This window comes from Podarcis melisellensis (assembly GCF_964234715.1).
Source record: "Podarcis melisellensis genome assembly, chromosome: 10".
NCBI classification, from domain to species: Eukaryota; Metazoa; Chordata; class Lepidosauria; order Squamata; family Lacertidae; genus Podarcis; species Podarcis melisellensis.
The window spans coordinates 70,212,501-70,237,300 of NC_138542.1; the positions used below are offsets into that span (position 1 = coordinate 70,212,501).

The 24,800-nt window shown below is 46.1% G+C and overlaps 1 protein-coding gene and 1 long non-coding RNA gene across 4 annotated transcripts in view; one reads left to right on the top strand and one right to left on the bottom strand.

The window, feature by feature from the left end:
* The window catches only part of LOC309378909, a 106,111-nt gene that overhangs the window by 18,339 nt on the left and 62,972 nt on the right, over positions 1–24,800 (top strand). The window lies entirely within an intron of this gene.
* Positions 27–24,778, bottom strand: TSGA13 (testis specific 13). 2 transcript variants are annotated; one of them, XM_081927446.1, is made up of 6 exons: positions 24,469–24,778; positions 18,753–18,829; positions 15,047–15,247; positions 12,417–12,517; positions 976–1,082; positions 27–241 (listed from the first exon to the last, which is right to left on the bottom strand). In XM_081927446.1, exons 2-6 carry the CDS (start codon positions 18,807–18,809, stop codon positions 48–50), a joined length of 660 nt encoding a protein of 219 aa, XP_081783572.1. In that variant the 5' UTR covers positions 18,810–18,829; positions 24,469–24,778; the 3' UTR covers positions 27–47. The 2 variants fall into 2 exon arrangements, with proteins under 2 accessions (XP_081783572.1, XP_081783571.1); XM_081927445.1 differs by lacking the exon at positions 24,469–24,778 and adding an exon at positions 21,553–21,886.

The window sequence follows — 24,800 nt, forward strand, 5'->3', positions numbered from 1 at the left end:
TTCGCGTCACAGAGAAGCAAAGAATGTGCAGAGTCAGCAGAAGGCTTTTATTTGGCATACTTAGGTACAACCGAGCTGTCGACGATCCAGAGCGGGGCTCTCCCATACCTGAAGCCATCTTCTCCTGGTACATTAATAGTGCGCCTTGTTTCCGTCAAGCACGAGATGGTCAGAGGCTCCCAATGCGTTGTTTTGGGGGACCAGCCTTGGATACTGGGGAGGGGTTCCATTTCGTTTGTACCTGGAAGCACAAACAAACCAACCAATAGCACAGGTGAGTCTGACCCATGCAGATGGCTCTCAGAGCATAAGATGGGGCGGGCCAGAGCTGTGCACCATGTTCTTCTCCCCCCAACTGGTGCCCTCCAGATGTTTTGGACCATAAAACATGGGACTGACTGGACGATATGGAGTGGTGGGCCAGAGAAGCCATTAGGAAGGCCTCAGAGGATGACGGATGAGAGCCAGGGGAGCGGTGGTGGGACACTGGTCAGAGGACCAAGCGGGAGGGCAGAATGGTTGGATGCTGAACAAGCAACAGGCTTAAGTGAGAGAGAGGAATCAGAGGCAGGAAGCATTGCAGACGCAGGACTGGCAGCTGAGGATCTGTGGGCAGGTGGGGACCTAGAGTTCTCTGGACACCAGGACCCAGCCAACATGGCCAGTGAGTGGTCAGGGATGCTGGGAGGTGGAGTTCAACAACATTTGGAGGGCCACGGGTTCCCCACTGAACTTGGCACGCTCTGTGTGTGTAAAGAATTTCACTAAGCCCAGAAAACGTCCTTTCCTCCCTTGAGGTTAGCTGTCGGTTCAGCATTAGGAAATCCTCTTAATAGGTCAGAGCAGTTTGGCCATGGAACCCATTACCTAGAGGTTTTAACGCAGAGGCTAGACCTCTGCACCTGTGGATATCCTGTATCAAGTAGGCCTCCCCTCCACCTCTTTGTATTCTTTGAGTAAACGAAGACTGCTTACCAAGCCTCATGTGCTTACGGAGCTGGGGGTACATTCTCAGCAAGCGCCTCTCCGCGTAATTTTTTGAAAAATGGGCTTCGCTGGTGAAATCCTGATCTCTGGAGAACCTGCTTGAGGGATGGAGTAAGTTTGCTCAGTAGGCATCGATCAAGTTTACTGTGTTAATGGAAATCCCCTCCCCCCCCAGTGGTATCATAGACTTCTATGGTCCTCGTACGGTGCAACGGCAGTGAATGCCAGTAAGTGAAAGCAGGCCATAATGCGTTTTTTTTCATAACAAGAGGTAATTCACATATCCCTTCTGTCCTTAAGGTCTTCAATGCCAAAATTATAGAAGAAGAAGAAGAAGAAGAAGAAGAAGAAGAAGAAGAAGAAGAAGAAGAAGAAGAAGAGGAGGAGGAGGAGGAGGAGGAGGAGGAGGAGGAGGAGGAGGAGGAGGGGTTTGGATTTGATATCCCGCCTTTCACTCCCTTTAAGGAGTCTCAAAGCGGCTAACATTCTCCTTTCCCTTCCTCCCCCACAACAAACACTGTGAGGTGAGTGGGGCTGAGAGACTTCAAAGAAGGGTGACTGGCCCAAGGTCACCCAGCAGCTGCATGTGGAGGAGCAGGGAAGCGAACCCGGTTCCCCAGATTACGAGACTACCGCTCTTAACCACTACACCACACTGGCTCTCAATGGCTCAATGGCTCTATGGTATTCCAGTCTGGCTGCCAGGGTTTACCCAGTTGGTAGAACGAGTGCAGGCAGCTTTCCTCTTCAAGATTTTTACTGTCCCACGCTGTTTACCCTATGCAGCCTTATGTCTAAGGTAAAGGGACCCCTGACCATTAGGTACAGTTGTGGCCGGCCCTGGGGTTGCAGCGCTCATCTCACTTTACTGGCCGAGGGAGCCAGCGTACAGCTTCCAGGTCATGTGGCCGGCATGACTAAGCTGCTTCTGGTGAACCAGAGCAGCGCACGGTAACCCGTTTGCCGGAGCAGTACCTATTTATCTACTTGCACTTTGACGTGCTTTTGAACTGCCAGGTTGGCAGGAGCAGGGACTGAGCAACGGGAGCTCACCCTGTCGCGGGGATTCAAACCGCCGACCTTCTGATCGGCAAGCCCTAGGCTCTGTGGTTTAACCCACAGCGCCACCCGCGTCCCTGTTGAACAATATATTAGGGGACAATATATTAGGGTTTAAAGTCTGTCTCAAGGCAAATCTTTAAAAATGTAGTTGAAATATACTCATACTCGAGGGTGGATTTCAGGCTCTTTATTCAGCTCATAGTGGTGAGGAGGAATGAAAGTCCCCTCAAAGTATCTGCTTTATATACATTATTTACACAATGGGATGCACGTGATTGGCTAATTCTGAAATTCTGCTGTAGGCCAATCAGGTTGTGGATTCACTTCCATTTGGAGCCAGATTGGGTGGCTCCTGCAGACCAATCATACTGCTGCATTGTTCTAGGACCAATCAGACTGCTGCATTCTGAATCCTATTGCTCTAGGACCAATCAGACTGCTGCATTTTGGATCCTATTGTTCTAGGACCAATCAGACTGCTGCAGTTTGGGTCCTATTCCACTCAGTACATAACACCCCTCTCCTATAAGTTTCAGCCCTGCCCGGGAGGTCGCATTCATAGTCCTCAAGGTACGCCGGCGGCCAACATGTGCGTTGCGGCCTGGGGTGTTCCCTGGTCCAGGGTTCAGGTTCTGGCTCGTGTTCCACGGATGCTGGCTGTGATGGGGCTGTTTGGTCTGGCGCAACCGGCTCGCTCAGTCGTGGTTCTGGTTCCGGTATCCTTTTGGCCTCACGGGTCCTCTCTGTATTTACTGATTCTGCCTCTCCTGCTGGCCCCTCCTGTTCTACGGGCCTCACTGCCCCACTGTTCCCTTGGGACTCCTCTGACCTGACAGTACCTATTTATCTACTTGCACTTTGACGTGCTTTCGAACTGCTAGGTTGGCAGGAGCTGGGACTGAGCAACGGGAGCTCCCCCTGTCACGGGGATTTGAACCGCTGACCTGCTTTTATATACATTATAAACTAAAATTATAATAAAAAAACTTTACAAATAATAATAATAATAATAATGTTCACTAGGTAAGCTGAGAGGCTCGGTTTTGATTTTGTTTGAATGGAAAGCAGTTGCTAGAATAAGCTCGTTATCAGCAAAGGGTTTTCATGCAAACGACTGTCTGTTAGTGGAGGAAACCTCCCGCCACCAATCAGCTGATTGGCACTGAGAATGGACCTTCAGAGGAGGTCGCTGCAACAATCAGCAGCTCTGACAGGTGTCTGTTTACATGATGTCTTTATTTAGGACATCAGGTGACTGAAGGTGGCATATGGAGGGTGGGACACTGAGGAATCTGGCCCACGGCTTGGATCCAGGCCCCCTCCCCCCCCCCACGTTTTACATCCACAGATCTTCAGATAAATCCTGATCTGTGTTCTCCCTGTCCCTGAACCTCACCATGTGCTGGATGTGTTGAAAGGTGCCAAATTGGGTCTGCCAGTTTGCTGTTTGCAGGTATTGAACACATTTCCACACTTTAAAATGGCTTCTGTGGCAGGCCTGGTTTCGGTTTCAAACAGCAATAACTTTGCATTTGGAATTTGGCTTGGTGACGGTAACTCCCCGCTGAAAGGGTGGAGGGCTCGCTCAGCTAGACCACATCTGGAGACAGATATAACCCGATGGATTCCTGAATGCTCTAGGGACCTTCTGGCAGAGAAACCTGATGGTCCTTGCCAAAGCCCAAATGTCACTATGGAACGGTGGTGAATGACACAATCCAGGCATTCTGAGTACTCTGTGTAGCTATGAGCCAGGTGGAGACCAGAAAAAAGGGTGCACGCCTTGCTCTGAAGTTGACCACATATAAGTCAGTGCACATAAAGGTAAAGGACTCCTGGATAGTTAAAGGTAAAGGGACCCCTGACCATTAGGTCCAGTCGTGACCGACTCTGGGGTTGTGGCACTCATCTCGCTTTATTGGCCAAGGGAGCTGGCGTACAGCTTCTGGGTCATGTGGCCAGCATGACTAAGCCACTTCTGGCGAACCAGAGCAGCACACAGAAACGCCATTTACCTTCCCGCTGGAGTGGTACCTATATATCCACTTGCACTTTGACGTGTTTTGAACTGCTAGGTTGGCAGGAGCAGGGACCGAGCAACGGGAACTCACCCCGTCGTGGGGATTCAAACCGCCGACCTTCTGATCGGCAAGTCCTAGGCTCTGTGGTTTAACCCACAGTGCCACCTGCATTCCCCTGGATGGTTAAGTCCAGTCAAAGGTGACTATGGGGTTGTGGTGCTCATCTCGCTTTCAGGCCGAGGGAGCCGGCGTTTGTCCACAGACAGCTTTCCAGGTCATGTGGCCAGCAGGACTAAGCCGCTTCTGGCACAACAAACACCGTGATGGAAGCCAGAGCACACGGAAATGCCGTTTACCTTCCTGCCATTTATCTACTTACGCTGGCGTGCTGTCAAACTTCTAAGTTGGGAGGAGCTGTGACAGAGCAACAGGAGCTCAGCCTGTTGCAGGGATTCGAACCGCTGACCTTTTGATCAGCAAGCCCAAGAGGCTCAGTGGTTTAGACCACATAACCATTTGGCAGTGCAGGAGGTAAAGACAGACACTTTGCAGCCTGCATAGAATTCTCTAAGAACCAGCCAGCCGGACCATCAGAAAGAGCCCTGCTAAGAAAAGTTTTGTTCCAGGAAGCCTGCCTAGGCATGTAATTTTAGCATGCAATATACACACGTTATTCCAGTAAGTCTAAATGTTTTAAATTTAATGGTGATATATATTTTTAAAAATCACACGTAGCTATTTTCAAATTTTGCTCTTTATGGTATTTTTAATTAATATCTTAGACTACTGTACTGTAAACCCCATAGAGGTCTTATGATCTAGTATAGAATTGTAAAGTTGGAAGGGTCCAGGAGGGTCATCTAGTCCCACCTCCTGCAATGCAGGAATCTTTTGCCAGATGACTGAGCTATCGCAGCTCATGTAAGGTAGGCAGTGAGAGCTGGACCATAAAGAAGGCTGATCGCCGAAGAATGGATGCTTTTGAATTCTGGTGCTGGAGGAGACTATTGAGAGTCCCATGGACTGCAAGAAGATCAAACCGATCCATTCTGAAGGAAATCAGCCCTGAGTGCTCACTGGAAGGACAGATCCTGAAGCTGAGGCTCCAAGACTTTGGCCACCTCATGAGAAGAGAAGACTCCCTGGAAAAGACCCTGATGTTGGGAAAGATGGAGGGCACAAGGAGAAGGGGACGGCGGCAGAGGACGAGATGGTTGGGCAGTGTTCTAGAAGCTACGAACATGAGTTTGACCAAACTGTGGGAGGCAGTGGAAGACAGGAGTGCCTGGCGTGCTCTGGTCCATGGGGTCACGAAGAGTTGGACACGACTAAACGACTAAACAACAACAACACACACATATATGTAGATGAATAAAAAATAAAATAAAATCCATAATTATTTGAGTACAGAAGAACCTTTCCATTTATATTCTATTTGCATTAATGAACAAATAAGTTTTCTAACGAAACCAGAAAATAAAGCACACAGCCATATGAAGCTCTTAAGCATTTCTAGAATTTTCTGCAGGACATTTTCCGTGTCACATGTCTAGACAACTCTTGCAATAAGTTGCTGCGTGCTAGTCAGTAGTATTGGCCGACGATAATAAGCTTCTGTGTCCAAACATCAGTGATTCCTTTAATAAAGTTTTGGAGAATCTTACCAAGTGAAGATAATAACCCAGCTGCATTGACGATCTGGCTCACATGCTAAACTATCTCATTGTCTAAATATTCCCAAGATATCAGCAAGGAGGCAGGCATCTTTCTTCTAAATAATATGATTTCTAAACTTATGAATTCACTTTTGAAGATTCTCAACTCAGGTCTTAAAAATAACCTCAGTACAGTGGTCCCTTGCTTCTCAAACTTAATCAGTTCCAGAGGTCCATTCCAAAACCAAAGCGTTTCAAAACCAAGGCGCGCTTTCCCATAGAAAGTAAAGCGGTATCTCGACTTCCGGGTCGGCGCCATCACCGAATGGCGGGCTCCCTCCGAGCTCCGGAGGGAGCCTGCTCGGCAGGGGCTGGGTCCTACCGCACCGGCGATGCGGGGACCCTTAAAAACCACGGCCACGGAGGCCGTGGACATGGAGACTCGGCTGGCACCGTTAGCGCCCTCCCGACTCGTGAAGGAGCCTTTTTAAAGGCTACGGATCGGGTGCCGGGGAGAAGCGTGGTGCTTTGAGTCCTCTGCTATCCCTGCCGAGCGCAGCCGCGAGCCATCCGGCGGAGAGCGCTGACTTCTTCTATTGAAAATTTGGATCTAAAAGAAGAACCCGTGAGTAATTGGAATATGGACTAAAAAGAGGGATAAATTTTTTAAAATTAGGAACGAACGGGGGAGGTGGAAAAAAGGAAGTCAGCCCCCCCCTAAATTGTAGAAGAGCCAAAACAAAGGACTGGATAACTAAGATCGAGTGGAACCTTATCTTGCCGAACTAGCAACTTCGCGAGGGAAAATTATAAGATTGAGCTGGAGGAGAAAAGTGGAATTCGTATTAAAAAGCAACCACCCCCCCGGAACCCCCGGAGCGATCCGTGAAAATGCCTGGAGAAGAGTAACGGAGGTTTTGACAGCTGTCAAGAGCTGTCAAAACGGAATAATAAAACTGAGACTTTGTTATGAGGACTCTGCCGGTTACATATGTTATAAATTGGATATAAATTGTTTCAAATAAGGATCTACAAGCTATTTGGACTGGTGGATGTGATCTGGAAGGGAACATTGTTACTGTAATCCATCTAGAGGAGCTGAGGGATATTGCATGTGTTTTCGACGGGAAACTTGAACAGTTGAAGGGAACTTTTAATCTCCTGGGAAACTGCAGAAATGGAACATTATTTTGTCTACAGAGGGCTACACTCTACTGGAAACAATGGATTTATCTGTTGAAAAATGAAAGGAACATGATGTAATGTTTTGCTCTTGAACAACAAGCCTCTGCAGAGACACTAGAAGCTTTTGGAAAAAGAACATTTCTGTGAGGGAACAGGGAAGTAAAAAGGAGGAGAATGACTGATAAGAACAAGGAAACAACAAGAACTGGACAGAACTGGGGTGGGAACATTTGGGATATCCAGATTTGACAAGTTCATGGATATAAAATTGGAGTTTTTACTCCTGGTTATAAAAATCTGGATAGAAGAAATGGGCCCCTTTTTTTGATAGACTCCTTCTATGATTGGACACTCGTAATTTAAAAAGACCGGTAAAGAACCAGAGGGATGTGGATTTATTGAAATGTGGGATCTTCAGGAAGATATTAGAAGTGGAGGGATAGGAGGAACGCAACAGGGAAAGAGGGGAGGGAAATTTGGAATCCAAAGGTTGTAAAATTATTGTCTGTTTTTATTTTATTTTTATCTGTATCATATTCGAAAGGGGGGAACTCGTGGAAGGGAATAGATCGACCTTAGGGGATGGAAATTTGGATAAATTAAGTTAATGTTGATGAGTGTATTTTGGGAATAAGAATTTGTTGAATTTAATTGCTTTTTTGGAAGATTTGGAATACAAGAGGGGGTGGGGAGGGGAAGTCCTGGTTATTGGAAAAAAGTTTATAAATTGGATTTTATTTGTTTTAATTTGGAAAACCTTAATAAAAATTATTTAAAAAAAAAAAAAGAAAGTAAAGCGGTATCTCTGGTTGCGGATGGGATCTATTCTGGAGGTCCGGTCAGATCCTTTAGTTTCTGCAACCTGAGGACCACTTCTGTGCATGCACACGCAGCGAAACCTGTAAAATACTTCTGGGTTTACGTAACCAGAGGTACTACTGTAATGCAAAATGGATTAATCCGTTCCAGACTTTTAAAAACAACCCCTGAAAAAGCATGAATTTTGACTATTTAACGAGACAATTGATCCATAAAATGAAAGCAATAAACAATGACCGCTCCCCGCTTAAAACGGGGGGCGCCTTTTGCGTGGGCGCGTGCAGCCCCCGGATCTGGAGCGGCTCCAACAGCATAGGCTTGGCTTTGCCTTCCCTCAGGTGGGATACCTGGAGGTCTCCGCCTAGCTCAGCCAGTTGTCCAATCCCACCTGGGGGAAGCGTTGCCAAGGAGACCAGGCCAGGTAGGGGAGGGATTACCTGCCCACACAATAGAGGGAGGATCTTACCTGGGAATCCTCACTTGGCTCCAGAGCTTCTCCCGCCCTACCCACCCTCAGTTAATGTCTTATTTTGCAGGTTAACTTTTCTTCACAGGTTTTGCAGGTTAACTTTTCTTCACAGGTATGCGGGCGCTGCTACATTAAGGTCACTGTTAAAGGGCCGGAAAGGAATTTCCCTGCATTGGCAGGTTTCGCCTTTCACGTAGCAAAACGTCACAACTTTGGCGGTATCAGGCCTTGAGCGGAATCTTTTTGTCCATCTTCCTCTTTGCGGCGGCGATACCAGGGTTCCCTGTTAAAGGGGTTTCTGAAGGGAGGCTTTGACCGTACGCCGAAAGGTCGTCATTGCTCTCCCCTGCGGCGGCGGCGTAACGGGGGCGGCTATCTCTGCTTGAACATATGTTCTCCAGAGCCGGCCCATCCCCCACACAAACACTGGATAACCCTGATGCTCCCTAGGTCCCCGGCTGGGGACTGGGGAGGGAGAACGCCCAATGCCTGAGCCAAGGTCTACCCAAATTTGAAATTTAATAAAGTTGTGGCCAATTTAATCCCATAGCACGTTGTCTTGAGTCGTTATTCCACATGACGGGGGGGGGGGACCGCGCGGGATCTGGGGACTCCGCCTGCCCACGCAATGTACTGAGGTCTTACAATCAATCCATCAGTAGCTGAACTGGGTTCCACAGTCACAAAAACAAAGCAAAAAGAGCCGCAAAAACGCAAAATAAATAGCAAAAACAGACCACAGCATAACACTCAAAACAGAACAGAAGTGTAGCACTGAAATTGGAAGTGTGGCACTCAGGTCGGATGCGTAACACTGAAAACGGAGAACGTTCAACTTACAAAAGAAGTTCGCAAACCGGAACACTTCCCTCTGGGTTTGCAGTGTTTGGGTTCCAAGTTGTTTGAGTACCGAGGCATTTGAGAACCAAGGTATCACCTTTTACCACTATCCTCATCATGACCTAAAACACAATTTGGATCGGTGTTGCTTTGCAGGAAGGGGGAAATGCAACAAGACACTGCATTTCCTAAGAAATGACCAGATAGATACGGATTGTGGCATCACGTGTACACTTCTTCCTAAACCAATGGCAGAAGTGCAGCATGAATGGCAGTGTGTACATAGCCATCCATATGTTCAGCTTGTTGTGGCTGGACATTCTTAGCAAAAAAATTATCAAGCATCATTTACTGACCTATGACCAAACTTTAAATACCACACCCTCCAACATTTCTCCAATGATGTCCCATTCCACAACATCATCAACAACAACAATAATAACTGTATGATGATGAGGTTGATGATGATGATTACAGTTATGCCTTGGTTTTGGAACAGCTTAGTTCCCAAACGTTTTGGCTCCCGAACGCCGCAAACCCAGAAGTGACTGTTCCGGTTTGCAAACTATTTTTGGAAGCCGAATGTCAGATGGGGCTTCTGATTGGCTGCAGGAGCTTCCTGCAGCCAATCAGAAGCTGCGCTTTGGTTTCCGAACGTTTTGGAAGTCGAACAGACTTCTGGAACGGATTCCGTTTGACTTCCAAGGTACAACTGTATTATACTTATGCCCCGCACGTCTGACGGAGGTGCCCAAGCAACATATACAAAAACGTAACAAAATGTTAAATATTTTAAAACTTCCCTATCCAGGGCTGCCTTCAGATGTCTTCTAAAGGTTGTTTAGTTACTTATTTCCTTGGCTCGGAGGTCACATAACTCCCACACCCACCAATGTTTCTCCTATGAAAATAGGGACATCCTAAGGAAAAGCTATGGTTTTCTCAGTAGAGATGTATGGAGGTGAGAGCCGGACCATAAAGAAGGCTGATCGCCGAAGAATGGATGCTTTTGAATTCTGGTGCTGGAGGAGACTCTTGAGAGTCCCATGGACTGCAAGAAGATCAGACATATGCATTCTTAAGGAAATCAGCCCTGAGTGCTCACTGGAAGGACAGATCCTGAAGCTGAGGCTCCAAGACTTTGGCCACCTCATGAGAAGAGAAGACTGCCTGGAAAAGACCCTGATGTTGGGAAAGATGGAGGGCACAGGGAGAAGGGGACAACAGATGGTGGGACAGTGTTCTCAAAGCTACGAACATGAGTTTGACCAAACTGCAGGAGGCAGTGGAAGACAGGAGTGCCTGGCGTGCTCTGGTCCAGGGGGTCACGAAGAGTTGGACAATACTAAATGACTAAACAACAACAACCAAGGAAAAGCGGGACATTCTGGGATCAAATCAGAAACTGGGACAGCTTCTGTAAATCCAGGACGGTCCCTGGAGATTAGGGACACTTTGAGGGTCTGAAATACATCCTGAATGATAAACTGATCACCCGCCAAATTCTAGATAAATCCTATCCCTTATTGGGAGATGAATCAAATAGAGTTACAGTGGTAACTCAGGTTACATATGCTTCAGGTTACATACGCTTCAGATTACAGACTCCGCTAACCCAGAAATATTACCTCAGGTTAAGAACTTTGCTTCAGGATGAGAACAGAAATCGTGCTCTGGCGGCGCGGCAGCAGCAGGAGGCCCCATTAGCTAAAGTGGTGCTTCAGGTTAAGAACAGTTTCAGGTTAAGAACAGATCTCCGGAACGAATTAAGTACTTAACCTGAGGTACCACTGTACAGCCATTCCAGAAGAGGCAAAGCACCTGTACATTCTGATTGATGACACTCCCAGGGGCTGATGGGAGTTGTAGGCACTCAGTGGGGAAGGCTGGTGTAATGGGAAAAGGGGGCTGCTCGTGCGTAAGCGTTTAAGCCCTCCAAGCTTTACCATCAGTTCCTAAACTTTCCCAGTCCGAGGAGCCATGGGTGCGTGGCTACCTCAATCGCTGGCAGAATCCGTCAGTGGGCATTTCCGGAATTTACTCCAACATAAGAGTTCCTTGACGGAAACTCTTCTTCTGGATTCTCTGCGTGACAGTTTCCTCCGCGGAGTGGGCGTCCCCAGCGGAGGTCCTGAGCCCTCCCCGCTATTCTCACTGGAAACATCTTGGAGCCCTTCCTCCGATTGAGTTTCTGCAGGAACTCTCCCTCTCCCCCTACTGGTTCCTTCCTCCGCATCCGAGGCTCTCCTAGCCTCCTTGAGCCCTTCCACCACCTGACTCTCCGATGGCAGTTCCCTGACATCCGGGTTAGAGCAATGTGCATTTCTTTTTTTCCCTTTTTTTTTTTTTGAATATTTATTGAAATTTTACAAAGACATAGATTTACATAATACAAAGGAAAAAAAGCAGACATATGAAAAGAAAAAGATAAAAAAGGAAACATACAAAAATACATAAAAAAGAAAGAATAAAAATAAAAATACAAAATACAAAATACAAATATATAAAAAAGAATTAAAAACGAATCCATTTTTTGTAACTTTAAACTCATTTCTTTGACCTCCTCACACCTCCCCTTTTTGTATTCCCATTTACATAATCAAATCAGCAAATCCTTACCCTCTTTCATTTATCTTAACTCTATATCTTAACATATTATAACTCTATATTTTCAACCATTATCAATTCATTTTTGCATATTCTTATTAACTTTGTTGCTAATACCACTTATTTTCAATCCAACATCATTTTAACATTCATTAATTTTACAGTGTTTCTGCAGATAGTCTTTAAATTTCTTCCAATCTTCTTCCACCAACTCTTCTCCCAGCTCTCGGATTCTGCCAGTCATTTCCGCCAGTTCCATATAGTCCATCACCTTCATCTGCCACTCTTCCAGGGTGGGTAGATCTTGTGTCTTCCAATACTTTGCAATAAGTATTCTTGCTGCGGTTGTTGCATACATGAAGAAAGTTCTATCCTTCTTTGGCACCAATTGGCCAACTATGCCCAGGAGAAAGGCCTCTGGTTTCTTCAGAAAGGTATATTTAAATACCTTTTTCATTTCATTATAGATCATCTCCCAGAAAGCCTTAATCTTTGGGCACGTCCACCAAAGGTGAAAGAATGTACCTTCATTCTCTTTACATTTTCAACATTTGTTATCGGGCAAATGGTATATTTTTGCAAGCTTGACTGGTGTCATGTACCACCTGTATATCATTTTCATAATATTCTCTCTTAAGGCATTACATGCCGTGAATTTCATACTGGTGGTCCACAGCTGTGCATTTCAGCCGCACTGAAAACCACCTTGAAGCAATGTGTGTTAAAGCACAGCACCCATTCTTTTTCCAAGGGAAAGAGCTGTGGCCTTACCTGAATTCTGCAGGTTTCCTCAGCTTTCTGACGCTGGGACTCAGTTGGCTCTTTTGGGCTTGCACTGGGGGTAAGTGGTCCGAATCAGGTTGGTATTTCCTCTAAATGGAAGGTGGATTAGCAAAAGAAGCTCTTGTTAAATCTTTTTTTCAAATCTTTTTTTATTATTTTCTTTACATAATCTTTTTTTTCAACAATCCATACATCCATCAAAATATAACCCTTTTGCTCTGCCGAGCTATGGCTTCCATCCATCCCTTCATTTTTATTTATTTTTTAAAAGATATTTATTGAAGTTTCAAAGATTATACCAAAAAAAACCAGTAATAAAAACAAAACACCAACACAAAAAAGAACAAATATAAAAAACAAAATACAAAACTAAAAACCATTTAAAAACAAGTAAAGTTTCATTCCCTTATTTTCTTATAACTTACTTCCCCGACCTCCTCATACCTCCCCTTTCTGTATTCCAATTTCTAGTTATTAATTCAACAAATCCTCTCCCTTAGTTTTCATTTAATTTTTAACCTTTCTTTTCTTTTTACTTAATCATTACAGCTGAAAACCACTTAATTTCTAAACCAACATCATTCTAACATTCATTAGTTTTGCAATGTTTCCTAAGATAGTCCTTAAATTTCTTCCAATCTTCTTCCGCCGTCTCTCTTCCCTGGTCTCGGATTCTGCCAGTCATTTCTGCCAGTTCCATATAGGCTATCACCTTCATCTGCCATTCTTCCAAGGTGGTTAGATCTTGTGTCTTCCAATACTTTGCGATGAGTATTCTTGCTGCTGTTGTAGCATACATAAAGAATGTTCTATCCTTCTTTGGCACCAATTGGCCGACCATGCCCAGGAGAAAGGCCTCTGGTTTCTTCAGGAAGGTATATTTAAATACCTTTTTCATTTCATTATATATCATTTCCCATAAAGCCTTAATCCTTGGGCACATCCACCAAAGGTGAAAGAATGTACCTTCATTTTCTTTACATTTCCAACATTTATTATCAGGCAAGTGGTAAATTTTTGCAAGCTTGACTGGGGTCGGCTTCCATCCATCCCTTCAGTTGGTATCCTTTATCACATTTTTTCGCATATTTTATACTCACATCTTATCTGTTTTACGTTGTAGGAGCTACTTCAGTCCTGCTAGTGTTTTTACATTTTTACAGCTGTCTTTTAGATACGCAATAAATTTATTCCAGTTGTGAAGCTCTGGTTAAATCTAAAGCAGGGGTAGGCAACCTAAGGCTCGGGGGCCGGATCAGGCCCAATTGCCTTCTCAATCCAACCCACGGATGGTCTGGGAATCAGCGTGTTTTTACATGAGTAGAATGTGTGCTTTTATTTGAAATGCATCTCTGGGTTATTTGTGGGTCCTGCCTGGTGTTTTTACATGAGTTGACAGGCAAAGAAATTATTATTTTTGGAATTTATTTGGTGAAACAATAGGGTGAAAGAAAAAGGAGGTCCATCCCGGATATGGTTGTCTTTACTCTGCGTGGGAACATTCTACGAGTTTAAGAAGTTATTTGAATTGATTTTGGTTTGGTTTTTTCCCTGCTAATGATTGACTTCCTAAGCAGCTCTTGATAAGGGTTTCTTTTGGTTTTTGGTTTACTGTACATACTTTTCTTTTCCGTACTGTGGTTCCAAGGTAAAATAAAAGGCACAGTCTCTGATTGGGGAAAGCTCTGGAGAAGATGGAGACTCAGATGATTGTGAGAGGCAGGGACTTCCACTTCGGCAACTGGTTTTCAGCTTCACTGGAAGTCCACATGAGAGAGGAAGAAAGAGCTTTTCTTTTCTCTATCTGCTTTCTCCATGCCAGGCACAATTTTATAAACTTCTGTCATGCAGTCGGGACTACAAACCCCATCATTCCACATCCAGTGTGACCGGTGGTCAGGGTAATGGGTTTGGTAGTCCCACAATACATAGGGATGGCCGGTTTAGAGCAGGCATAGGCAAACTCCCGCCCTCCAGATGTTTGGGACTACAATTCCCATCATCCCTGACCACTGGTCTTTTTAGCTAGGGATGATGGGAATTGTAGTCCCAAACATCTGGAGGGCGGGAGTTTGCCTATGCCTGGTTTAGAGACACCTGTTGTGGAAAGGTCATGCCGCAGAGTTCCCTCCTTGACCCCCCATACAACAACAACAACAACAACAACAACAATAATAATATATTATTTATACCCTGCCCATCTGGCTGGGCTTCCCCAGCCACTCTGGGCGGCTTCCAACCAAATATTAAAATACAGTAATACATCAAACATTAAAAGCTTCCCTAAATGGTGTCAGAAGTGGGGGAAATCCCCTTTTCACTTTAAGCAAGGCACTGTATTTTTCGCTCTATAAGACGCACCAGACCACAAGACGCACCTAGTTTTTGGAGGAGGAAAACAAGAAAAAAAGTATTCTGAATCTCAGAAGCCAGAACAGCAAGAGGGATCGCTGCGCAGTGAAAGCAGCAATCCCTCTTGCTGTTCTGGCTTCTGGGACAGCTGTGCAGCCTGCATTCGCTCCATAAGACGCACACACATTTCCCCTTACTTTTTAGGAGGGAAAAAGTGAGTCTTATAGAGCAAAAAATACGGTATGCGTGTCGGAGAACCAACTTACCCTGATGTCTTCAGGGAAAAACTGGAAAGGTGTTGAAAGCTGTTGTCCGGATATGAAGAGGGGAAGTGGGTTGTTAGTCACAATCAAGGCAGTTTTGTCTTGATTGAACTCCGAGGACCTTAGCATGATGGCAATCTCTCCCTTGTGTTGTTCCAGCCGCTCTTGGAACTCAGCATCAGTGAATGGAAGGAAGTATTGGACCTACCCCAGGAGAGAGAAAAATAAAATAAGTAAAATGAGAAGGAAAGAAAGCCTCAGATATTATTGGCTTTGTAATGCTTGAACAGGACAGCACCATTTTACCCAGTGTTATAAGAATCCTAAGAATTGCCATAAATAAAATGAATGCTCCGAAGTGTACAAGATAACCACACATTCGCAGGCATATAAACCACATGTCTTAAATAGCATGGCTGGGCTGGATGAATCCCTAGCCAGAATTAAGATTGCGGAAGAAATATCAACAACCTCAGATATGCAGATGACACAACCTTGATGGCAGAAAGTGAGGAGAAATTAAAGAAACTTTTATTGAGGGTGAAAGAGGAGAGTGCAAAATATGGTCTGAAGCTCAACATCAAAAAAACGAAGATCATGGCCACTGGGCCCATCACCTCCTGGCAAATAGAAGGGGAAGAAATGGAGGCAGTGAGAGTTTTTACTTTCTTGGGCTCCATGATCACTGCAGATGGTGACAGCAGTCACGAAATTAAAAGACGCCTGCTTCTTGGGAGAAAAGCGATGATAAACCTAGACAGCATCTTAAAAAGCAGAGGCATCACCTTGCCAACAAAGGCCGTCTAGTTCAAGCTATGGTTTTCCCAGTAGTGATGTATGGAAGCGAGAGCTAGACCATAAAGAAGGCTGATCGCCAAAGAATGGATGCTTTTGAATTCTGGTGCTGGAGGAGACTCTTGAGAGTCCCATGGACTGCAAGAAGATCAAACCTCTCCATTCGGAGGGAAATCAGCCCTGAGTGCTCACTGGAAGGACAGATCCTGAAGCTGAGACTCCAAGACTTTGGCCACCTCATGAGAAGAGAAGACTCCCTGGAAAAGACCCTGATGTTGGGAAGATGGAGGGCACAAGGAGAAGGGGACGACAGAGGACGAGATGGTTGGACAGTGTTCTCGAAGCTGCCAGCCTGAGTTTGACCAAACTGCGGGAGGCAGTGGAAGACAGGAGGGCCTGGCGTGCTCTGGTCCGGGGGGTCACGAAGAGTCGGACACGACTAAACAACACCAGAGCAATCCTGAATCCACATCAACTCCTAATGACCCCCAAATATTCCTCTGCAGAAGGAAATACCTTGGAAAAAGCTCCCCCAGTGGTTATTTTCACTTGCAAATCCTACAAATTTAAGGTCAAATTTTGTGTATGAATATTTTGCCGCTGTGGCCTGGATTCAAGGTCTAAGGCATTTACCGTGTCAAAAGAATGGCGTGGACTGGCCAGTAATGCAATCAGTAAAACGTTATCAGGTTATCTTGACAAGCAGCAGACAAGCTGCACACAAACCTGTTGTATACCGCATCTTTCTGTGATGTGTGCATGATGCTTTTGGGCGGTCTTTGGCCAAAGGGCTGGGCAATTTCTAAAGTTTTTGCACACCTTTGCTCCAGCCCTCACCTCCTGGCAAAGGGGGTGGGAACTCTGTCGCAACAGAAAAATAAAGATCTGACTTATTGTCACTGGATCCTGCCTCCATCCATTCTCCTCTGACCGATCAAGGACTTAGGGGACACTGGGTGAAAGCCAACTCCAGATTTCTCTACACCAGGAAAAGCCGCTGATGGTAGTGTTGCAGGAATTTATGTATAGGTTTGGGGGGGGGGGTTCCCCTCCAGCAGATATCATGCACATGCAGCCCACTGTTGCATTGTAGTGGAGCTCTATATAAGCAGGCTGGCTGAACCCTTCAGTTCAGTTCTGTTCTGGCTTGTGAATAAACAAGAGCTGTTTGAAGAATCGCTGTGTCGTCTGATATCTTCACCCACAACTTAACAATTTCCCCTTAATTTTTAGGAAGAAAAAAGTGTGTCTTAATGGAGTGAAAAATACGGTAATTATCTGCTGCTGCTCAGCACAGTACCTGCTATGCATGCTCTCCTGTTTTCTGCTCCAGGCATGAGAAAGGATTTGCTGCAGGGCCTAAGGTTTACCTGCAACCACTTTCTGCTCTTAGGCTGCAGATCAGACCTTGCTTAACAGTCTGTGTTAAGGCTACGCTCTTTTTTTTTGCTATTCCCTGCCCACCCACCCCCAACTTCAGTTGCAACGAGAAACACGCATGGACCTGTTGCAGGGATTTATGTATAGGTTGGAGGGGGGGTTGCCCCTCCAGCAGATATCATGCACATGCACACATGCAGCCCACTACCAAAATCAGCACAATCGCTTTTGTGACTTTTCTGATTTGTCCCCACAAAACACTTCATCACAGTTTCTTCCTGTCTATTCAAAGGGCCTTTGCTGCACGATACCAAATGTAAGAATTCACTGATAAATGTACCTATGTACTGGCTCACAGGGAAAACTTCAGAAATTCATATAGACCTGTGAGCTCAGCTACCCAGCAGCCCCTCTGCCTGAGTGATAATCCCTGGGATCCTGATACCTGAGTGCCAGACAGGTAGCCATTCCAGAAATAACAAACCCAGATGAAGACAAAAGGGTGTGATTAACTTGGCTGGGAAATAGGGAAATGTAAAGATCTCTTTTGTTACACTTGATGGGTGTTTGGTGGAGGGCAAGGGGGACCATGGGGCAGGGTCCAGGATGCTCAGATTCCTGCCACCAGACCTCCCCTTTCATGATATAACCATGAAGTATTAGTGATGTAGTTTGGGGGGGGGGTGACATGGGGATTAGCAGTTATAAAAGTTTGGGTTCTCTTTTGTTCGGGGCTTCCATCTTGTTCCACCTGGTGGCAGGTGGGAGTCCTGTCGCGACAGTCTTCAATAAAGACCAAGCCTACTGGCTGCTGTTTTGCTCTGGTATTCCTGGCTGGTGTCCTTGTTTTTTGTCCAAGGGAGACCTCAGATTTCTCCGTTAACAGTAGATCCCTTACCCAGTTTCCCCAAATGTCAGCAATGCTGACTGAAGAGTTCTTTACCTGCGTTGGTCCCCATCATGGTCTGCTTTCTGTCCCGTCCCCCCCTCTATTCACAGCAAGAAAACATAGAATATCACTGGCCTTTTTGCCACTCCAGCTACTGCCAAAGGTGACCAGTTCCTTGGATTCTTCCTCCAAAACCACCGTGATGCGCTAGTAGACAGTGTGAGTAGCCAGCAGACCCAGTACTGGGCCTGCTGGCTAATCACTGTCCTTGCATATCCCATGGCATTGTGATTGACAGCACACAGCGACAGAGAGAATAGCTGCATCACCATGGAAAAGGCTGGCAAGGTAATCACCTTTTGGGGAAATGGCTGCAGGTGTCAATCGTGGCCTGTGGGGACAGTGGGAGATGTGGTGGTTTGGGGCAAAAGCCAAATTAACTGCTGAGAAAATGGTTGGACAGTGTTTCTCGAAGCTATGAACATGAGTTTGACCAAACTGCGGGAGGCAGTGGAAGACAGGAGTGCCTGGCGTGCTCTGGTCCAGGGGGTGACGAAGAGTCGGACACGACTAAACAACAACAATGGTTTTTCCTCTTCCTTTGGTACCTTTTCAGGATGGAAAAGGAAGTCAGGTTTCACTCACCAAGTTAGGGTGTTGTGAGTAGGTGGCTTCATGCTTCAGCTGGAACTGACTGCACATGTTCGGATGAGTGTCTCGAACTGGGAAGTTAAAAACGACGTCAAATCATTTTGACACCTGAGGAACCCCGAAATCCAATCTCGTTCCTGCTATTCACTCTTCCCACCAACCATGGTCACCCCACTTTCCCCTGGACTGTTATGTATTGAAGTTCTCACCCTGGCCACCAGGAGTATTCTGTATGTAGTTTTCACTCAGGTCCACGTCAGTTATTTTAGGTGGGAAACCCTGGGTTGTTGTTGCTACAATGTTGACAGCCGGCTGCCTATAAAAGCAGGCCAGCTGAGCTGTTTGCTGTTCAGTTTTCTGTTCCAGCTTACAAAATAAAGAGATGCTTTGGTGAAATCGCTGTGTCGTCTGCCATGTCTACCCACTATTTAACACTGGCGACGAAGGTGGGATAGATGGACATCAGAGCACAGCCAGATGCAGCCACCCTCTGAGATGAGCTGAATCACGGAGCTGAAACACTGAGCGAAATCACGGAGTAGAACCAATTCAGAGCTGACCGTCTGGCTAGAGCACGGTGTTCCATCCATCGCCTCCACGTTGGCATCGGAACCATGGCTTCACTCGTGCCTCTACCGCCATTTGCCCCAGCCTCTGAATCCTGGGACTCCTACCTCGCTCGGTTTGACTACTACCTCCAAGCAAAGGAGCTGTCACCCCACTTTCCCCTGGACAGTGTGATACCCAGGATGGGGGCAGTCACTGGTTGGCAGTGTTTGCTCCTTTTCAAAGGAGAAGCATGTGCCATCTTCATGTGCCACACAGTTTACTTCCAAACAGACCTTTAGGTAGAATCAAGCACTTGTAGCAAGCAGAGAAACCAGCTACCCACCCTGCAATCTCCAGACCAGAGAGGGGCCTATCGTATTGGCCTGATTATAAGCCACGCCTGAATATAAACTGCATCTTTAAAATTTGGGGGGGGGGTTAAGAAAAAAAGACAATTCCCGAATATAAGCCGCTCCCTTAAAATTCTGCAGGCACTCACACCTGTGCCATTTTACCATATGTTTCAGCAGTGATATCGTAAAAGCCAGTTTTTGTAAGTTTGCAAATTTCAGCTGCACTTTTCACGGTCGGAATTTGGAAAAAAAAGGGGAGGCTTATATTCAGGCCAATACGGTAGTACCCAACAATGATTTATGCCAGTGGTTACCAAATGGGTGGTAGTGCCTTGTGAGGGGTGTTGGTAATTACTTAGGGGTGCCATAACTACATGTCATTAGGTACTGGACAAAAACCTTCCTCATTACCTAGGCCTATGGCTGTTCATTAATCTCTGACCTGTAAAAGTGAGGGGGAGAGCTCTGTTATTAGGATGCTGTGGGTTAAACCACAGAGCCTAGGACTTGCCGATCAGAAGGTCGGTGGTTCGCATCCCCGGGACGGGGTGAGCTCCCGTTGCTCGGTCCCTGCTCCTGCCAACCTAGCAGTTCGAAAGCACATCAAAGTGCAAGTAGATAAATAGGTACCACTCCGGCGGGAAGGTAAACGGCGTTTCCGTGCGCTGCTCTGGTTCGCCAGAAGTGGCTTAGTCCTGCTGGCCACATGACCCGGAAGCTGTACGCCAGCTCCCTCGGCCAATAAAGTGAGATGAGTGCTGAAACCCCAGAGTCATCTGCGACTGGACCTAATGCTCAGGGGTCCCTTTACAATTTACCTTTACCTATTTCATTATTACGCTGTCTGTCAGTATCCTTTTTACAGTGGTACCTTGGGTTACATACACTTCAGGTTACATACGCTTCAGGTTACAGACTCCGCTAACCCAGAAATACTACCTTGGGTTAAGAACTTTGCTTCAGGATGAGAACAGAAATCGTGCTCCGGCGGTGCGGCGGCAGTGGGAGGCCCCATTAGTTAAAGTGGTGCTTCAGGTTAAGAACAGTTTCAGTTTAAGAACGGACCTCCGGAACGAATTAAGTACTTAACCCGAAGTACCACTGTATTATGCTTTTATCCTTGATGTTCTGCAATGTGTACACCACAATGGGATCTTCTGATTAAGGGCGGTGTATAAATCATGTATTATTATTATTATTATTATTATTATTATTATTATTATTATTATTGGTTTTTTCAGCTGGACCTCACAGGAACTCAGTTCCAGCACCTCTCAAGTGGGCGCCGTTGCTCCTCGTTCTCCCTGGTTCTCTTAGAAGAGGACGAGGGAGGCATTCATGGTGAGTTCTGGCACCTCTTTTTCTAGAAAAATAGCACTGGTAATAATAATAATAACTCGCTCCAGCTGCGTGGATGGAAAGGAAACAGAAACGGGTGCCAATTCCCACCCGCCTTAGCCAGCAGAAGTGGGATTGCAATGGCCTCAGTCCAGTATACCTGAGGGAGCGTCTCCACCCCCATCGTTCTACCAGGGCACTGAGATCCAGCGCCGAAGGCCTTCTGGTGGTTCCCTCCCTGTGAGAAGCGAAGTTACAGGGAACCAGGCAGAGGGCCTTCTCGGTGGTGGCACCCACCCTGTGGAACGCCCTCCCACCAGATCTCAAAGAGAACGACAACTACCAGACTTTTAGAAGACATCTGAAGCTTTTAATGTTTAACAGACCTCTGTATTTTAATACTTTGTTGGAAGCCGCCCAGAGTGGCTGGGGAAGCCCAGCCAGATGGGTGGGGTATAAATATATTATTATTATTATTATTATTATTATTATTATTATTATTGGATGGAGCCGCTTCTCTGGCTTCCTGGCAGGTACGGGTCTCCGTTACTTACACGTAGAGAGGGACGATGTGGCGAGGAGAGCAGCATGGCGCCATCGCCAGATGACGTCTTCATTTGCACCATGTCGACCCACCCACTGAAGCACCGCCCTAGGAACCATTTGTCCGTTAACTAGCATAATGGCCAGTGGTCAGGGGCGATGGGGTCTGTAGCCAGCAGGGAGGGACGGATCAAGTTGATTTTGGCTGCCCCGCGCACGCCAAGGCAGAAGTGACGCTGGAGGGAATCAGTCAGTCTGAAAGCGGGGAGAAGATACTTCACCAACAGAGCCAGGTTTATGGCGACTGACAACTTGCCCCTGGGCAACTAATTCCTGCCTAAAAGCTGCAATGCAGGTTAAAGGTGATGGTTGCTTGGAGGCCCTGGAATCTTAAAACACCCCACACGGTTCTGAAGATTATGACAAGGTTGCAAGCCACATTTTGTAGGGTCGGAGGTCACATGAGGGCAGTGGCGAGTTGAACAGCGGCTCTTTTTTTTCCTTTAAAAAATATTTTTATTGGTTTTTACAAGAACAGATTTAAAATAATGAAAAGGAAAAACTTTTTGAACATATCCATAAATGAGATTCTCTGAATCTCGTGACTTTCCCCCCCATCCCCTGCACGCGTCCTTAAAATAATTTTTCTAAGACTACATATCAATACGTTCTTCATAGTTTTCATCTCTCTAAATTATCCATGTCTTTCATTTCTTTACAAGTTATTTTACATCTAGCAATTTCTGACTGGGGATCTGTGTGTGAGCTCAGGTGTATAGCATGGGTTATTTATTATTATTATTATTATTATTATTATTATTATTATTATTATTATTATTTAGGGCTTTAGAGGTCAGCACCAACACTTTGATTTGTGCTCGGAAACATACTGGGAGCCAGTGTAGATCTTTCAGGACTGGTGTTATATGGTCCTGGCGGGCAGTCCCAGTCACCAGTCTAGCTGCAGCATTCTGGATTAATTGCAGTTTCCGGGTCACCTTCAAAGGTAGCCCCACGTAGAGCGCATTGCAGTAGTCCAAGCGGGTAGACTACCAACAAAAATGGCGCCCTCCACACCAACATGATTCTATGCAACTATTTGGATGTATCGCTACTGCTTAATGTCTGTTGTGAAGAAAGTTCTGTTAGTAAAGCTTTGAAACCATATTTATGATCTAGACCATTTCCATTCCCGGGGGGGGGGGTGTCTGTTTTTATTCATCCTTCTGCTCCAAGCTGAACAATATCAACATACCCTCCAAAATTTCTCCGATGAAAATAGGGGCATCCCATTCTACACCAAGAAGCTTCTCCCGCCTTTGATCTTGCTGCACACGGGTACGTCTTTTGCACATATACGTCTGTCACCTTGAGCCAATTACAATCTCTCAGCCTAGCCTACCTCACAGGGTTGTTGTAAAGAAAAAATGTAAAATTAAGAGATATATTTTTCCACCTTTGCGTCTACGCTTGTTTACACTGAATCGCATTTCCCATCCTTGCAATGCTTCCCCAAGCCTACTTCATTATTGCTGTCTCGATGGTGCACTCTTGCACCATGGTGCAGTGAAAGTGCGATGCACTAATGGTATAAAAAGCCACAGGATTTCAGCTACAGGGCATGCACCAAATGAAGCCGTATGTCTGTCCTGAAACTTTTGCAGGCTCGAAAGGTACTGACTAGGCATCACTGCCCCTGTACCATCAGGAGCACAAATCACCTTGCATAAAAAGGGCAGTCCTCGTCCAATTCTAAACGTTCATCAATGCATGCATACATCACCATATGCAAATCTTATGCAAATCTGTGCCCTCTCCGGCCATCTTTATTTTTTCTTTTGGTACTCTTTTGGTATTCTGTATTGGATACATGCTAATATGGTCACATATTCCGTGAAGCAGTTGGGCAGGGCCAACAGACTTTTCAAAAACTTCCAGCTGAAGATTCCACCTAAGCATTAGGAAGAACTTCCTGACAGTAAGAGCTGTTCGACAGTGGAATTTGCTGCCAAGGAGTGTGGTGGAGTCTCCTTCTTTGGAGGTCTTTAAGCAGAGGCTTGACAACCATATGTCAGGAGTGCTCTGATGGTGTTTCCTGCTTGGCAGGGGGTTGGACTCAATGGACCTTGTGGGCTCTTCCAACTCTATGATTCTATGATTCTATGCCATTATGTTCAATTTCATTCTGTCCTTAAGGGCATTAACAGCAGACTGACCCTAGAGTTTCCGAGCTAACAAAGCAAAAGCCAGTGACCTATTGATTTATAGACAAGGCAAGCAGATAAAGATCGCTGTTTTCGTTGTTCCACAGCAAAAGTAAATGATTGGTTTGTGGAATTAACTGCAGATCACACCTGGTTTCCATCCTGAGGACTTTAAAGCTTCAAAAATAAGCAATGTGCCACTATTTCCACGGCCAAATATCCTAGAGCCAGAAGGGCTCAGTGGAAGGACAGCTGATTGGCTTGCAGAAGGTGCCATGTTCAATCCCTGACAACTCCGGCTTCTAATGGAAAACATGTCAGTCTGACACCCTAGCAGCACTTCTCAACCTGTGGGTGCCTAGATGCTGTTGGACTACAACTCCCATCATCCCTGAGCTCTGGCCTTGCTAGCTAAGGGTGATGGGAGTTGTAGTTCAACATCTGGGGACCCACAGGTTGAGAAAGGCTGAGCCTAGAGAGTATCTGGCACTCTTAGTGCAGTCGGTTGAGAGCTATGTTCTAACTCAAGAGTCCAGCATCTTCCTCTGCACAACCGAGATATTTGCTGCGTCCTTTCCTAGACTTCCTTCAGGAAGTTCAGAACCATTCCTGAAGGTGTTCCAGCAGCCTCCTACCCAGGCAGGGCCCAGACTGAGACCCCCAACTTTGCTGCAGGGCCCCCAACAACATCCTCCTCACCACCACCACAAAATCGAAAGTCACCTGGTGTTGTGGCGGTTGGATGACGGCTGCCCACAGTGGCACAGTGGCCTCAGCTGGCTGCGCAATGGAACTTCACTGGTCGCCGCAGAACCTCAGGAGGTGGAAGAGTCGAGTTATCACGTGGCCCCGTAAGCATCGTCCGTGCCGAACGCACATCAGTGAGAAAGATGCTCCATTGGGTGGAAGGGTGATGTGACTCCTTTGCCTCTGCCTCTTTTGGGGAGGCAATATTCTGGGGCAGGTGTTCAAGCCAGCATTGGGAGCGACAGTTGAGGCAGTTAGCGGAAGACTCACAAGGTTCCATGCACAGAACGGAGATCTCTTTATTTTCA

Coding starts and splice junctions, on each gene's coding strand:
- TSGA13 (XM_081927445.1), bottom strand. CDS start 21,679: ATGCTAGTTAACGGACAAATGGTTCCTAGGGCGGTGCTTCAGTGGGTG. Junction 1,083..12,416: donor AGGAAACCTGCAGAATTCAG/GTAAGGCCACAG, acceptor TCCCTCAAGCAG/GTTCTCCAGAGATCAGGATT. Junction 242..975: donor CCGTAAGCACATGAGGCTTG/GTAAGCAGTCTT, acceptor TTGTGCTTCCAG/GTACAAACGAAATGGAACCC.